At 40.6% G+C, this 14,742-nt stretch overlaps 1 protein-coding gene across 2 annotated transcripts in view; it reads left to right on the top strand.

The window, feature by feature from the left end:
* Positions 1-14,742, top strand: part of DLGAP2 (DLG associated protein 2) — a 654,575-nt gene that overhangs the window by 541,276 nt on the left and 98,557 nt on the right. For both annotated transcript variants that reach the window (XM_054024256.1, XM_054024257.1), the window contains one exon: positions 6,861-7,930. In XM_054024256.1, the coding sequence (XP_053880231.1) occupies positions 6,861-7,930 (1,070 nt within the window). The remainder of the gene's footprint in view (positions 1-6,860; positions 7,931-14,742) is intronic.

Below are 14,742 nucleotides of genomic sequence, written 5' to 3'. Positions count from 1 at the left end.
ACTATTTCTTTTGTTTTTTACAGTGCAAATATTTGTAATAAAAAAGAAGTATAAAGTGAGCGCTGTACACTTTGTATTATATGTTATAATTGAAATCAATATATTTGAAAATGTAGAAAACATCTAAAATATTTAAATAAATGGTATTCTATTATTGTTTACAGTGCGATTAATTGCACGATTAAAATTTTTAATCACTTGACAGCCCTAATGATTGCCTAAAATTGAGACATGAGGTAAAATTTTCAAAAGCACCCAAGTGCCTTAGATACTTAAAACCCAATTTCAAAAGTGACTCAGGCACTTCAGACAGAGCCCTAGTCTCATTGAATTTCAATGGGATGTAGGTTTCTAAATACCAAAATCATTTTTGAAAATGGGATTTAGCCTCCCAAGTTACAGAAGCACTTTTCAAAAATTTATTCTTGGTCCCTTCACTGTAGCAAGAACAATCCGGTGCTTTACCTTTAGTCTAGAGGAAGGATGTGTGGCTCCCTTCCATCACTGCAGCTTCACAATAATCTAGCAGAGGCGTTACAGAGCCTGTATCCTATCCCTAGACATCTTTTGTATTGTGCCTCCCACCATTATCTTGGGTTATCAAAGTCTTTATCCAGATTTAATATTAGGTATCCCTTCCCTGCAACATCTTTATCATACCACAGAGCAATTCAAAGAGCTTGAATTTCCTTTCTATTAAAATATACACCAGAGTAACTAAGGCCTTGATCCTGCAGTTCTCTGTGCATCAGTCACCCATTGCACCCATACTCAGCCCCATTCACTAAATATATCTCACTGGGGTTCTATGCAGGACAAGAGATGCGCCCATGCAAGAGAAATTGCAAAATTGGGGCCCTAATGCATAAATGTTTGGTTTGGATGAAATTGCAATTTTGTTATGTCTGGATCCATACATATGGCATATTACACACACATCCTCATTTGCAAATGCAGCTGCAGAGTGAGTATAAAAGTAGTAAAAGCCAATCTCTGAAATTCAGAGGTTTAGATCAGGTAAGCATCCAAATGATTTGGATGCTTATGTAAATGTTATATGAACCTCATTGGTCTCCATAAATAGGCTGGAAATCTCATAAGACTAGAATAGCTCCTTGGGACATTTCCAGTATTTGTTCCTTCCAGTTGGCCAGTTAGTCAACCATTGCAACCAACAAAAGGTTCACTTTCAGTGCTGGAATAAGTTATAAGCAAACAATTTAACAGGGGAAAACTGCTCTTGGGTTCTTATGCAGGCAAAACTCCCATTAAAGCCTCAGTGGCTGCAGGAATGGGCCCCAGGGGCTGTTCCTGCTCCAGTTGAAACCTATGGCAAGATTTCAGAGGTGCTGAGCAGTTGCAGCTCCATTGAATTCATCTGGAAGTGTGGTTGCTCAGCACCTCTTCAGATCAGGACCATTGGCTCAGGCCCTAAGTGATAGACGTCCTCAATATTTTGCAAAAAATAGAGGAATTCTTTTAAATTCACTCTGTATATTGGCAAAACATCCATGCAAGCTTTTTTTATTAGTAGTAGTTCTTTTTCCTCCTACTAGTGTGCCACAATCCCTGCAATGGGCTGTAGTTAGGCTTCTAAGTTATTTGCATGGCATACTCAGAAATAAAGAACTAGTCCACTTAAAACAATTAAGTGTGTTGCTTGACTGATGACACATTTGCAAATATAAAATAATTTTTCAATGGAAATCAGAGTAATTTTCCAAAACAAGTGGGTAAGTATTGGGTATGGTTTATTACTTCCAGGCATTATCATTTGTTATGGTTTCTCAGTTTGCATTCAATATGAGACATACAGATAGATTTGCAGAGCTAAATTTGCAATGACAGATACTTGCTTTGAATGTCTGAGACATTTCCAGTTGTTTTCACACTGATTCCCTTTAGCAAATAGCAGACTTCCAGGAAGTTACAGATGCAGAGCCTTGATTTTTCATTGCTTAAAGGTTTTCAGGCCTCTTGCCCTAGCACACTAATGTTAACAGAACTACTTCACAATTTCAAGCAATGCTCTCAGTAATTAAAACTGATGCTAGCTGCCTCTCCTCCCTTGATGCTGACACAAGGTAGAGAAACTGTCATGTTCTCAAGAATTATGGCCAGTGCTTAGAGGGAAGAGAACAGCCTAGCAGCTACTTGAAATAAAAGAGCAGCATTTTTAAAATTGGAAATGGAATGGAGTACCCAGGAGAAGGTGGAAGAAGGCAGAGGAGGGGACAGTTGCTGTAATGGGGGAAGAGAGGGAATGGATGGTAATTCTGACATCCATCAGAGTTTAAGTTTGGTGCATCTTCATACAGTGTTCCATTGCATAGAAAGGGCAGCTTTAAAGAGTTTTACAGGATTTTAAAAATTGCTAATGGGCCTTCAAACTAAGGGTCAAATGTCATCCTTATATGCTATCCATATATGACAACATATATCTGGGTCAATGACATGAAAGGAATAAATTGTATATATGGACTAGCCCTGTTGTCTCTAATGGCCTCATCCAAAGTCCCTTGAAGTCAGTGAAATATTCCTCTCTTTCTCCAATAGAACCCCAATAAAAGCCACTGCTCTTGTTGCAGGATTAACATGATTTATTTCCTCAGCCCCTAGTTACTCTGGCCAACTTGGTCTGGATTACTCTAATTTGCTATATTCAAAGCTTCTTTGGTTTTGTATACTAAATGGCAGTGCAACTTTCTTTGTAGGAGACATTAGTATCCTCAATTATGAAAAAATGTAAAATATTGTTATAAGAAAACATACGACCTGCTCTTGTAGAAAAGTGACTGAATAAGATCATTCTGTCATTTTTATTGTCTCCTTTAAGAAACAGGGCAAAACTCCTGCCACATTCTAGCTTGTTTTTATTATATTTTTTTAAGATTGCTCTGACGTTAATATTCAAATTAGGCCAAGTACTTGGGTTCTCAGGAGTAGGGCAGGGACTGAGGAGTGGGAATGTACAGGACAAACTCCAAGAATTTGATAAATTCATAGTGAAAGTAAATAAAGTAAATGAAATTCTTTAGAGGACTGGTAATGGAAAACTAGTGATGCCCAAGAGCATTCTGTTTTGTGTCCAAAGTAGAGCCCTTAGCTGAGTGATTTGGGACCTTGATATAGGTGATAGTTTGCATATCAATGTAATTATGAATTTTATATATTATAAGCTTTTCTCCTTGGGAAAAAAGATCTCCTTTTTTATTTTTTATTTTTTTAAATATGCTTTGTAATAAAGTTGCACAGTAGTCAACAAGGACACAATTAATTGTGACAAAAATACATAAATCCCACCCAAGTATGTGAAAGATGTGATTTTATACAGTATAACAGTATACAGGCAATTATACCCATTCATTGTGCAATCTTACTGTGCAAGAATCATAGACATTAGAGATGGAAAAGCTGCTGTTAGATCACCCATTCTAACGTGATCACACCCCTAGAGCTGTAGCCAGCTGAAAATATTTGCAACGTTCTGTGGTGCGGGCTCTGGCTGGGCGGCACTTACCTTGGGCGGCTCCCAGAAGCGACTGGCATGTCTGGCTCGTAGGCTCAGGGGCGGCCAGGTGGCTCAATGCTCTGCCTCTGCCTGAAGGCACTGCCCCCACAGCTCCCATTGGCCACGGTTCCCGGCAAATTGGAGCTGCGGAGTTGGCGCTCGGGCTGGGGGCAGCACATAGAGAACCGTTGGCCGCCCCTGTGCCTAGGGGGTGCAGAGACCTGCCGGTTATTTCTGGGAGCCACCCGGAGCCAGGGCAGGTAGGGAGCCTGCCTTAGCCCCTCTGCGCTGCCAGCCGGACTTTGGCTTATTAAAATCTCCCGTATTGCCTTTAATAGTCACAGGGAGATTGAGGCCGATTCCAGGAGACTCCCAGCCAATCCGGAAGGGCTGGCAACCCTAACAGGTGCTGGAGAGTTGACTTTTGCTGGTTTCTTGATTTGACTGAGGGGCCTTCTTTCACTGCTCTTGGGCTGTCAACTAAAAGCACTGGCCACTTTGGAAAAAGTTGCTGTAAGTTTGTGTGTATTTCAGTTTCTCCATCTTTAAAAAAGAGGTCAGTAATACCTACAGTATCTCACGGAGATGTTGTGAGGACTAATTCAGTAATGTTTCTTAGGTTCTTTGAGATCCTTTAGTGGGAGATGCTTTATAAATGCAAAGCATGGAACATTACTGTTCTCATGATACTACTTGGTGATATAGTGGGTTAACTACCATTAAATACTCTGCTAGTGATGTGGCTAAATCCAAATGGACTGTTATAATAATTTATTGTTTTGTCTATATAATAGTTCTGCTTTTCATTGGATAATCAAAATTAAGTCATTCCAATGGAACATTTCTATTTTTTGTTTCTTTTGTGTAGCCATATTTGTGCAGGAGATTCTGAGCTAAACAGTACAATAGACTAGAATAGAATCTGTGTATAGAACAATGAGTTTTCATTTTAATATGAGAACAGGCCAGAAGTAGGTAAAATAGATTGATATAAACAAAACAGAAGTAGAAAAGAGTAGAGAAAGATTAATATAATACCACAGTAAAGCCGGGGGACGAAATCTTGATTCCATTGAAGTCAGTTTTGACTTTTGTGAGTTCAGGATTTCACCCAAGATGCAGAATAAGATTTTGTTGTTTTAATTGAATATTGAATTTCCTTTAAAACCTTGCTTAAAATTCTATTAAATATAATAAATTATTACTTAAATATCCCCCAATATACCAGACTGCTCTGGTTATAACTTTGCTCTTGCCAAAGAATATCAATGAATTGCTATTGTATCATGGATATTGTATTATTTGCAAAAAGGAAGATACCCATTTGCCTGTATTCAGAGCCAGGCTTTGATTTTTAGACCACCAATGGGGACCTGAGAGGGGGAGAGACTTTTCACAGGTGTATAAAGATCACTCCAGCTGCTCCTTCACTATTGTGTTACCTTTGAAAGCTGGTTGCTGATGTCAGATTATGACAAGCAGCATATTCTCTGGCTTCCATTTCTGTTGAAGTCTCTACTTGTTTGTAGCATGCACCTGCAGTAACTTACCCATTACTGCGTTCTCAAGAGCAAGTTGCAGAAAGACGGTGCTGAAGTGAATTGGAAGTATAAATTCTTAAATGCATAGATGATCCTCTAAAGGAGTGGTTTTAAATAGCCTAGATATTTATCTGCTTTTGAAATGTTTGCCTTAATAAGCTGAATTTTGAGGAGGAATATGAATGTCTAAATCAAACTGAAGTATTCTTTAGGTTTTCAAGTTTTTGTTTGCCGAATTTGACAGCTGCAAGGACTTGCATAAGAAAAGGAGATGAATTAATCAAAAACTGAATACCATATACCTTCATTTACAAGCCACCCTTGATTAGTAATCACTCCTGTTTAGTAGCCACAACTTTACTATAAAAACTACAGGAGCAAATAATTAACTATAATAGAAGCGGTAGCTTCTACATGTAGATATATGGTATCTGAGTGGTTGAAAGAAATGGTATCTCATTACAGTACTCTGGGACAAATAGTACATTTTGGAGATGACTGTACAGTATAAGAAAGTGACTACTATGGGAGTGCATCTGGATAGATGATGAGTAAGGCTCCGTGTTTGTCACAGCGATCATGGAAAGTCATGGATTCCATGACTTCCCATGACCTCCGTATCTTCTGCAGCAGTCAGTGCGCCTGGCCTGGGGGCTGCCTGAGCAGTCTTGGGGCCCCCTACCTCCCAGCAGCAGGAGTTTGGGGGGGCTCAGAGCTGGGGGTTGGGGTGAGGGGTGGTACTTACTTTGGGCGGGGCTCCTCAGAAAGGCAACAGCAACTCCCATCCCTCAGATCCTAGCTCCACATGCTGCCTCCACCTGCAGACACTGCTCCTGCAGATCCCATTGACCACTGTTCCCAGCCAATGGGAGCTGCCGAACCGCAGCGTGGGGTGGAGCCGAGGCAGCATGTGAAGCTAGGAGCTGGGGTAACCACTTCCCAAGAGCTGGGTAGGGAACCTGCCCCAGCCCTGCCAACCTCCTCCCCCTCCAGCACCCGCAGCGTCCTTCGGGCCATGCCTCCCCAGCACCCATGGTGCCCCCCAGGACTGCCCTCCTGAGCCGCCGCTCCTCCCAACATTTAGTCAGAATATATAATAAAACTCATGGACAGATCATGGGCTGTGAATTTTTGTTTACTGCCCATGACCTGTCCATGACTTTTACTAAAAATACTCGTGACTCAAACGTAGCTTTACTGATAAGAGATGTTCAAATAGTGTCAGACACCTGCTCATGAAAAATTTAGGGACATGGAAACCAGGTTGAAGTCAGTGTCTTCATTGTCCTTTATTATTTGCTGTTTATTACTTGTAGTTTAGTTTGTATATATATTTTTTGAATAGCAAATTTGGGGTCTGTAGCTGAGATTCACTTAATCAGAAAATGAAGTTCAGTTTGTGACAAAACAGTTTATAAGGATTTGGTCATCCAATTGGGGAACAGAAACAATACCACATGACTTAGGTGACCAGTCACAAAGCTTGAGTAGTGAAGTCAAAATATAAATTAATTAATTAAATGCTCAAAAAGTATCCATCAAAATTATTTGAGTAGATTTGCATAATGAACACATTTAGAAAAATCTAGATCTGTTTGTAGACAACTTGTAAACAAGAAAAAAAGGTTTAAATTCACCAAATAAGTTGTTTGCAGCAAATATTTAACCAGCTTTAATTTGGAGATTGTAGTCCCTGATTGGTAACTTCCATTGAGTTTCTATGAAAAAATGCTTTATTTTCATAATATATTTGTACTTTTAATATTTTAATTAGCTACAATACTGAACTGTGTGTGTTCTATCAACAGACCAGCAGTACTCCTGGTCACCTTCTCAGCACTTCAATGAAGAAAGATTCTCGCCTGCTCCGAGGAACATGAAAGGATTATCTGGTAGTCGCAACCAACCACAATTATGTTCTGCTCATACTTGTGGTTTAGCATCCCCTGAAGATTGTGAACACACCCATGATCATATCCACCATGGGCAGGAGCAAAGGCAATCATATCTTCTCAGCCCTACAGAGAACTGCCCACTGGACCATCATCGCTGCTCACCGCGAAGCTCCATCCATTCAGAATGCATGATGATGCCCATGGTTATGGGCGATCACATGTCAAGTAGCACTTTCCCCAGAATGCACTACAGCTCACATTACGAAACGAGGGACGATTGCGCCATGTCTCACGCTAACCCTAAGATTAACCGAATTCCTGCCAATCTCCTGGATCAGTTTGAGAAACAACTTCCTCTCCACAGGGATGGGTTTCACACTTTACAATATCAGAGGACCTCAACAGCTGCAGAACAACGCAGTGAAAGCCCAGGAAGAATACGCCATCTTGTTCATTCAGTCCAGAAACTTTTCACTAAGTCTCATTCTTTGGAAGGATCATCCAAAGGCAATGTCAATGGGACAAAGGGAGACAGTCGAGGGGACGACCATCATCATGGACATCATTCCAAGCATAGCAAAAGGAGTAAAAGTAAGGAGCGAAAGCCAGAGAGCAAGCATAAATCTGGAATGAGTAGCTGGTGGAGCTCTGATGATAATTTGGACAGTGATAGCACTTATCGCACACCTAGCGTGATTAATAGGCATCATGTAGATCATATCTCCCACTGCTACCCTGAAACTCTCCAGGGGCACTTTGGGGATCTCTCACTAAAGACTTCCAAAAGTAACAATGATGTGAAATGTTCTGCTTGTGAAGGGCTAGCAATGACCCCTGATGGTAAATACATGAAAAGGAGTTCTTGGTCTACACTTACAGTAAGCCAGGCTAAAGAAGCTTATCGCAAGTCATCGCTTAACCTAGATAAGCCTCTGGTTCATCAGGAAATCAAACCTTCCTTGAGGCCGTGCCATTACCTTCAGGTAAAAGCCAGATTTGGTTAATATTTGCAATAGAAAAACAATTAGTTATAATTTATGCCAGAAAGTCATTGTAAAACTATAGGGGTGCCCTGTAAATCTGTCTCAAAGATTATGGTATCTTGGAGGTGGGAAATCTGCAGTATTTATTCTTTATTAATAGGATTCAGATTGAAATGTGAATAAAATTGACATAATGTTAACTAGTCTAATTTTAATGAATTTGTTTTCAGTACCTGAGTTTATCCTGTATTTAAATCTTGATGAAGTCTGTGTTTCAGATTACAGAAAGGGACACTTTGCACAACAGTTTGTGTCTTGAATAAATTTATAGAAGACAATTATAAATTAAAGATATTAAGTTAGTCAGGGTGAGAACTTGAGAGATCTTTCCTTCTGTTCTGTCACTCCTACATCTCCTCCCAAACCTTCTTAACAACGCAGGGCTAGATTTACTGGTAAGCTCAGTTGCTTTTGCTGCTCTGCTGTCATGATGCAAAGTAGTTTAATTGGCTGGAGAAACTGGGTTTATGGTTGCTTTGCATACCTGAAGTGGTGCAAAGCAGCTGAGGGTACCAGTGAATCTGGTCCTGTCTCTTTAAGGCTTGGTCTGAAAAACTCAGGTACTGAGCTGCATGACATTTAGTGTATCTACCATGAGGATGAAGGTGTGAGCCATTCCTGTTGAAATTTGAATGGATGGCCTCAGGGAGAGTAAGTATTTCAAATCTGATATTTAGACAACTGGCCTGAAAACTCTATTGCTGTTGTGAGTGCCTTCTCTCTTGTTTTCTTTTAAAATCAGATTTTCTCCCTATAGAAATTGTTTGTCCTATGCATTAACCAACTCTAACCCTTCTCAACTTTTGTATCTTGAGTATCTCCAAACCTCTTTGGTTTCTGTGGAAGCCAATAAATGTAGAATCAAGAGAGGGATGTTTGCTCTAGTCCTGTGCAGTGCTTTTGGTCTCTCCAAGCTGAAAGGGACTGTAACAGGGTGGTCTGGCCCCTTTAAGGAAATGGTTCTACATGCAGCCAACCCTATGCCACAACATGGCCCTTTAAGGACCAGGTGTTTAAGGGAGCAGCAGACAAACAGGGGAATAGGGCCCAGGTGTTAATCAGGGAGCTATCTCCTGAACAGGATAAAAACCCAGCTGTTAATGGAGGAGAGAGAAAGGAGAGTCTGTGAAACAGCACTGGAACCCAGCTACTGATGCTCTGGGGAAACTGGCTTGAAGCACAGCACAGCCTCATGAAGGAGGGCTGTGGACTCCCTTAATGAGGGGATAGGGTTTGGGCCAGGTGGGCCCAAGGAGACTATATTTTTATAAAGACTGGACCCCAATAAAGTGAATATAACTTGATTATGGTTATATGTTACTTAAAGTAATTTGGGAGAAGCAGGAGAATGGCATGTCAGCAGGGCCACACCATGCCACCACGGGGTGGACAGTGGAATAGCACGCTCCCACAACAGCCAATTCTGCAAGAGCTGTATCTTGTCAAACATCTGTAGAAATATTCCATATCTATCCTTTTCCGGTCCTTTGTTTCACTTTCTTTCTCTCCCTCCTTTCTGTGTTACTCTCTCTGTCTCTCTCCTGTCTTTGTGTCTCCTTCTTTCTCCCTTGAGCAACTCTCAGTTCTAAACCCCAGTTAGCCTCACTCCCCCATACTTCATTCTGCTCAAATGATCAGTAGTGAAACAGTTAATGCTGAAATTGGAAGCATTATCATTAGGCTTTAGAGTCAACAGCCCAATGAGATGAGTGGGGTGCAGAAGACTTCATACCTCTCAAAATCATTATTTTAGCCTGTTTGCAAATATTAGAAAGGAAGGACCGTTCAAAGATTAGGATTCTAAACTAGGATTTGAGAGCCCTGGTTCAAGCTTGTACTTTGCCAGAGACTTTCCTGTGTGACATTGGGCAAATAATTTAGCCTCTCTGTGCCTTAGTTCTGCATCTGTAAAATGGAGATAATAGAACTTTCCTAAGTCATGGGATGTTGCAAGGGTGAATTGATTAAAGATTGTGAGGTGCTTAGATGCCACAATAATAGGGGCCATAGAAATACCAAAAAAAAAGTACTGCACCTAGCTCTGTATTAGAGAGAGTTTTTTCAGAAATATGATGGTTAATTTTTTTATTGAAGTTTGTATTCTGTGGACTCTGAACATGACATGTAGGTCACATAAATCCATCAAGCAGGCTGGGTGTTAGACACCTCTGCACTAGACCTAGTTGGGTAAGCAAGTATGAGAAATCCCATTCTGCAGATGACATAATTAAAAATATAGCTTTGAAGCATTTTCTTTTAGATGTACTATCTATTAGATGAGACATGAATCATTCATAGAAGATAGATGGGCTGTGTTAGCAGCTCTGCCACAAATTTCCTATCAGAAGTGGATTCAATCATTTGTTAATCTCCCTGGGCTTCAGTTACATCATGTGTAAAATTGGAGAATATTTGCCTACCTTGGGAGTGCCTCCTAAATGATGAGATTTACTAAGGCTGGTCAATCTGAAAGATAGGGACAGCTCTCAGGACCCCAAGGTAAAAGTAAAGGCACTGCTAGCACCCCTTTTTCACAGACATATTTGGAAATGGATCCTGGCTAGCTCAGAATAATTGAAGGTATTAAGATGTTGATTATGCAGCTAAATCAGCCATGCAAAGCATTTACCTGAGGTACCCACATGATCAGTTTTGCAGAAAAAAAAATCCATGTAAACACCTCTCTGGGTATAGTGTTAAAAGTACGTGACATTCAAAGACAAGGGTGTTTTCCATACCAAATTTAAACATTGAACTGTCCTTTTAGATCATGGTCATGTAACTATGGAATCCTGGGCACACATTTTTTTTCATACAGAGGAAGTGTATATTTTTAACTTCTGTCTGTTTATCTTGGGTATTTATATGGCTCAAATCACTTTTGGTATCTGAGCACCTCACAATCATCCATATATTTATCCTCACAACACCCCTATGAGGTAGGGAAATGCTACTGCCCCCTATTACAGGTGATGATCTGAGGCCCAGAGAGACCAGTGACTTGCCTGAGGTCACTTAGAAACTCTGTGGCAGAGCCTGAGGTCTCACGCTTAAATCTAGGTGTCCCAAGTCCCAGGCTGCCCCCTAATCACTGCATCATCCTTCCTTTTCCTCTTACTGAGAAACAGCTGAACTGTGTGTCCTCAAATTTTCATCTCTGGGGAGTGACCAAGCCAGGAAAATGTCAATGTGAAAGATGACAATTTTGAAAAAATATGAATAACTGAAAACAGAAGGTTAGAATGGAAACTCTTGTGCAGCTTTAACTATAGTGGTTGTTACTGCTCCCCAAATAATTTTTCCCTTTATATAGAAAGATGTTGGGAGCAAGGAAATCTTCAATTATCGGATTCTTTGGCTAATTAGATACAACACATTTGAAGCTGAAGCCTATTATTTGATTTATTTTACTGTTTGACATGAATCCCTGGGTGTGATGAGGATTTTCAGGGAGAAAGCTGGAAGTGAACTAAGTATCAGTAGTAAAATTATAAACTTAAAAGTCGGATTTTACAGTTTCCAGTATTCAAATATCTGTGAGCACTGCTGGAAGAAAAAAGGAAACTACTTCAGGCAAAAATGTACAACTAATAACCACTACAGTTTGGGAGCGTAATATTATGTGCCATTGATTGATATTCCTTCCTCAGCCATTCAACAGTATTTGAAGCAGCAGCATGAAATCAAGGTAAACACATCAATGGTACAGCGAATGAGTCAGCACTTAAAAAAGAAAATAGCATGTTGTGCTAAAAATGGCCACAGCCCCCTTCTGCCTTCCTGATGCATTAAAGTGCTAGCGTCATCCGTTAACTGCACTAACATTGCTAGCGTGCAGGTAATAATAGCAGCAGTGGATTCTGTAGCATGAAAGGAAAACACTGGGTTTATCTGTCCTTCCATTTCATGTTATCTTAAAAAAATAGACCCAGTGTCAGTGTGGCTGCACTCTGGATTCAGGTATGCCGATGTGGAGAAGAGTGCTGAGGACAGGCCAGCGAAGGGGACCACTGAATTGTCACTTACACAGGTCCTAGTTCTGGAACCTCACTGAGGCCACTGTTGCTTCAGTAAGGTAGAGATACAGCCTCAGAAGGTCTGTGCCGCAGCTGTGTGCTGTCTCTTGGTTGGGCGGATGGAATTCATCCTAACCCAACTTTATATGCACTACACTGTCATGAAGGCAGATTACAAACTCCAGATTTTGTCACATGAAACCCTGTATTCCAACTAGACAAAACTACTTCCAGTGCTGAATAACTATTGAATATAAATTACTCCTAATGTGTGTTACAATGAACTACTCATATGCATTCATTTCATAATGTTCCCAGTATATTATATCTCTGTACAATTCTGTACTTACTCCCTGAATGGCTTTAAAGAACTGGGGACTTTACACTAAACTGACACTCCTCCTTCCCAGTTTCCAGGTATGCAGAGGTATCAACATGGCCAAGTGCTGCTCTTTTCAAGAGAAAAGTGAAATAATTACATGGACTCAACCATTGGGCAAGGTTATGACTAAAACCACCAAGAGTCTCCAGTAATTACCGTGATTAATGACATGATAGTGTGCTGCCTCCAAGTGCTAAGAAGCCATTTACCATTTCTGATGAAAATATTGCTGCAAATGTGACGTGGCTGGTTTTCCAAACAAAATAACAAAAATATTCATAGTTTCATATCTTTCTAACAGCCGGTGCAAGTTGACATTATTGCACAAGTGTTGTCACCAGGATGGGAAAGGAGAGGCTGTATTCCTACCAATATTTTATCAAGAATGATTCTCCTTTATATTTCTAGCACTTTTTTGTTGTCAAAATAACGTTCAACATTAAACAGAGAGGTAGGTTGAAAGTTGATCTTCCTCACATTTGTCCAGGGCTACCCATAGGTGCCCAAGAAGTCTGCAGCCACAAGTAACTTGATATTCTAGAGCCCTGGACCAATTCACACATGTGCTGGGGGTACTGCTCGGACTACTGCCACTGATGCTAGATAACCACACACTCCCCTTGGCTGCCTAGGACTGAGCTGATCAGCTACTGCAGTTTTGGGTCATGGAGGAAATTGCACAGCACTCACTTTAAAAACATCATTTAAAGAATGGACTCTGACGCCCAAATGGTCATGATTTTACCACCCTTTCTGGGTCATCTTATAGTCTCATCTTTAAAGGCTGTTTTTGAAGTTAGTTGCTCATGTGCTTAAATATCTTAGTGGCAATGTATTCATAGCCCCACTTACGTCAAGTAAGGAAATAAATATACCCCCCTTTAGAATTGTACAGATAGTAAAATGTCTGCTAACAGCTGGAAAGTAACAAAAATGACGACCTTCCTCTGGTGGCTAAATAATTACCAATGGAGTTTTGAGTCAGCTGATCAGAACCATAAAACTCATTTGTTAGGGTGAGAAGAGAGGATGAGAGAGAGAATATATGTGCATTTCTATATAGCCCTTTTAAAAAGAGGGTTTTTTAAAGACATCTGTGCTATCATTTCAGTAATGCCAACATAATGACTGGGGGGAAAGCCCATGGAGGAAAAATGTGTCTTGCTTGGATTAAACAGGTAGTTTGAAATAGCAGTAAGTCAATGTGCTCTATGGAATGTCTAGTGCACAGTAGAAGGGTTCACACCAATAGTTAGTGCACAGCATGCTGCAGCACTGTAGATTTAGACCCCAGTTTGCTGTGCAGTAAGTGCTGGTGTAGGCAGGCCTGGAGATGCTGTCAGAGCACTTTTCTTGTTCCATTATTACTTTACTAAATCACAAAATAGGTTTTCTGTTACAATTCCTACAATCACCAAACTTCTGCATGTACCTCAGTGATTATAAACAGATGCACTCTTGTAGATTACAGTTGTTTAACAGCTAAGATTTTTGGAATCCTGAAAGTGAATATTTTAAAAAAGTGGGCTACACTTTTTGGTTCATTCAGCAAGCGTACATTAGACTAGCTAGGTTATCTAGAAATAATGCCCTGCATGTCACTTGTTCCTTATGGGCCAAATCCTCTTGCCTCCCATCAAGTCTGAATAGCCGAAGTTGGTGTGCGGATTTCCAGGGCAGCAGGAAATAAAGGCTTTTCTCTTCTCCCCAGGCTGCAGAGCAACAGCAGAGCTTCTCCATGACTACTACTGTAGGCTGTGCTGTGTCCTCACTATTTGAAATAATGGTCAATGATTGATCTTCCAACTCACCCTTGTCCCTCACCGAATCCATCCATGGAAGATGCAGAGGGAGGCCATAGTCTTGGCTCTATCGTCTGTGGAGGACTTTAATCCAGCATGTTGGATTTCTTTCCTCTGTACATCAGAACTACACCACTTGTACTTCATGCAGGGCCTTTTATGGCCACAGAGAGGGAAGACACATGATTACCCTTTTGTGAGGTAGTGACTGGAGAAATGCAAAGGTAGAATGATGTAGCTCCTCAGAAGGGGATAGTTACCAGTAATTCCAAAAGAGTCAGTTTTTCCTCAGCCTTTCTTGCCTAAGAAGACTTGTGACAAAAAAGATATACCCAGAGCTCTGTGGCGCAATGAAAACAAATTACACAACCACCACTCTTAAATTCTACAACAATGTAATTTTGTCTGTCACCATGAAATACCCTTCATTTCCACCTCCTCATATAAACACCCTTCATTCCCACCTCTTCATATAAACATGCACAACTATGGCTCCTGGTTTAAAATACTCAGGGATGCGAAAGTCATCTGAGTATTCTTACAGTGATTCTT

This window comes from Malaclemys terrapin, chromosome 3 (assembly GCF_027887155.1).
Source record: "Malaclemys terrapin pileata isolate rMalTer1 chromosome 3, rMalTer1.hap1, whole genome shotgun sequence".
NCBI classification, from domain to species: domain Eukaryota; kingdom Metazoa; phylum Chordata; order Testudines; family Emydidae; genus Malaclemys; species Malaclemys terrapin.
The sequence above is the reverse complement of the archived record's forward strand: the minus strand, read 5'-3'. Positions and strand labels throughout refer to the sequence as shown.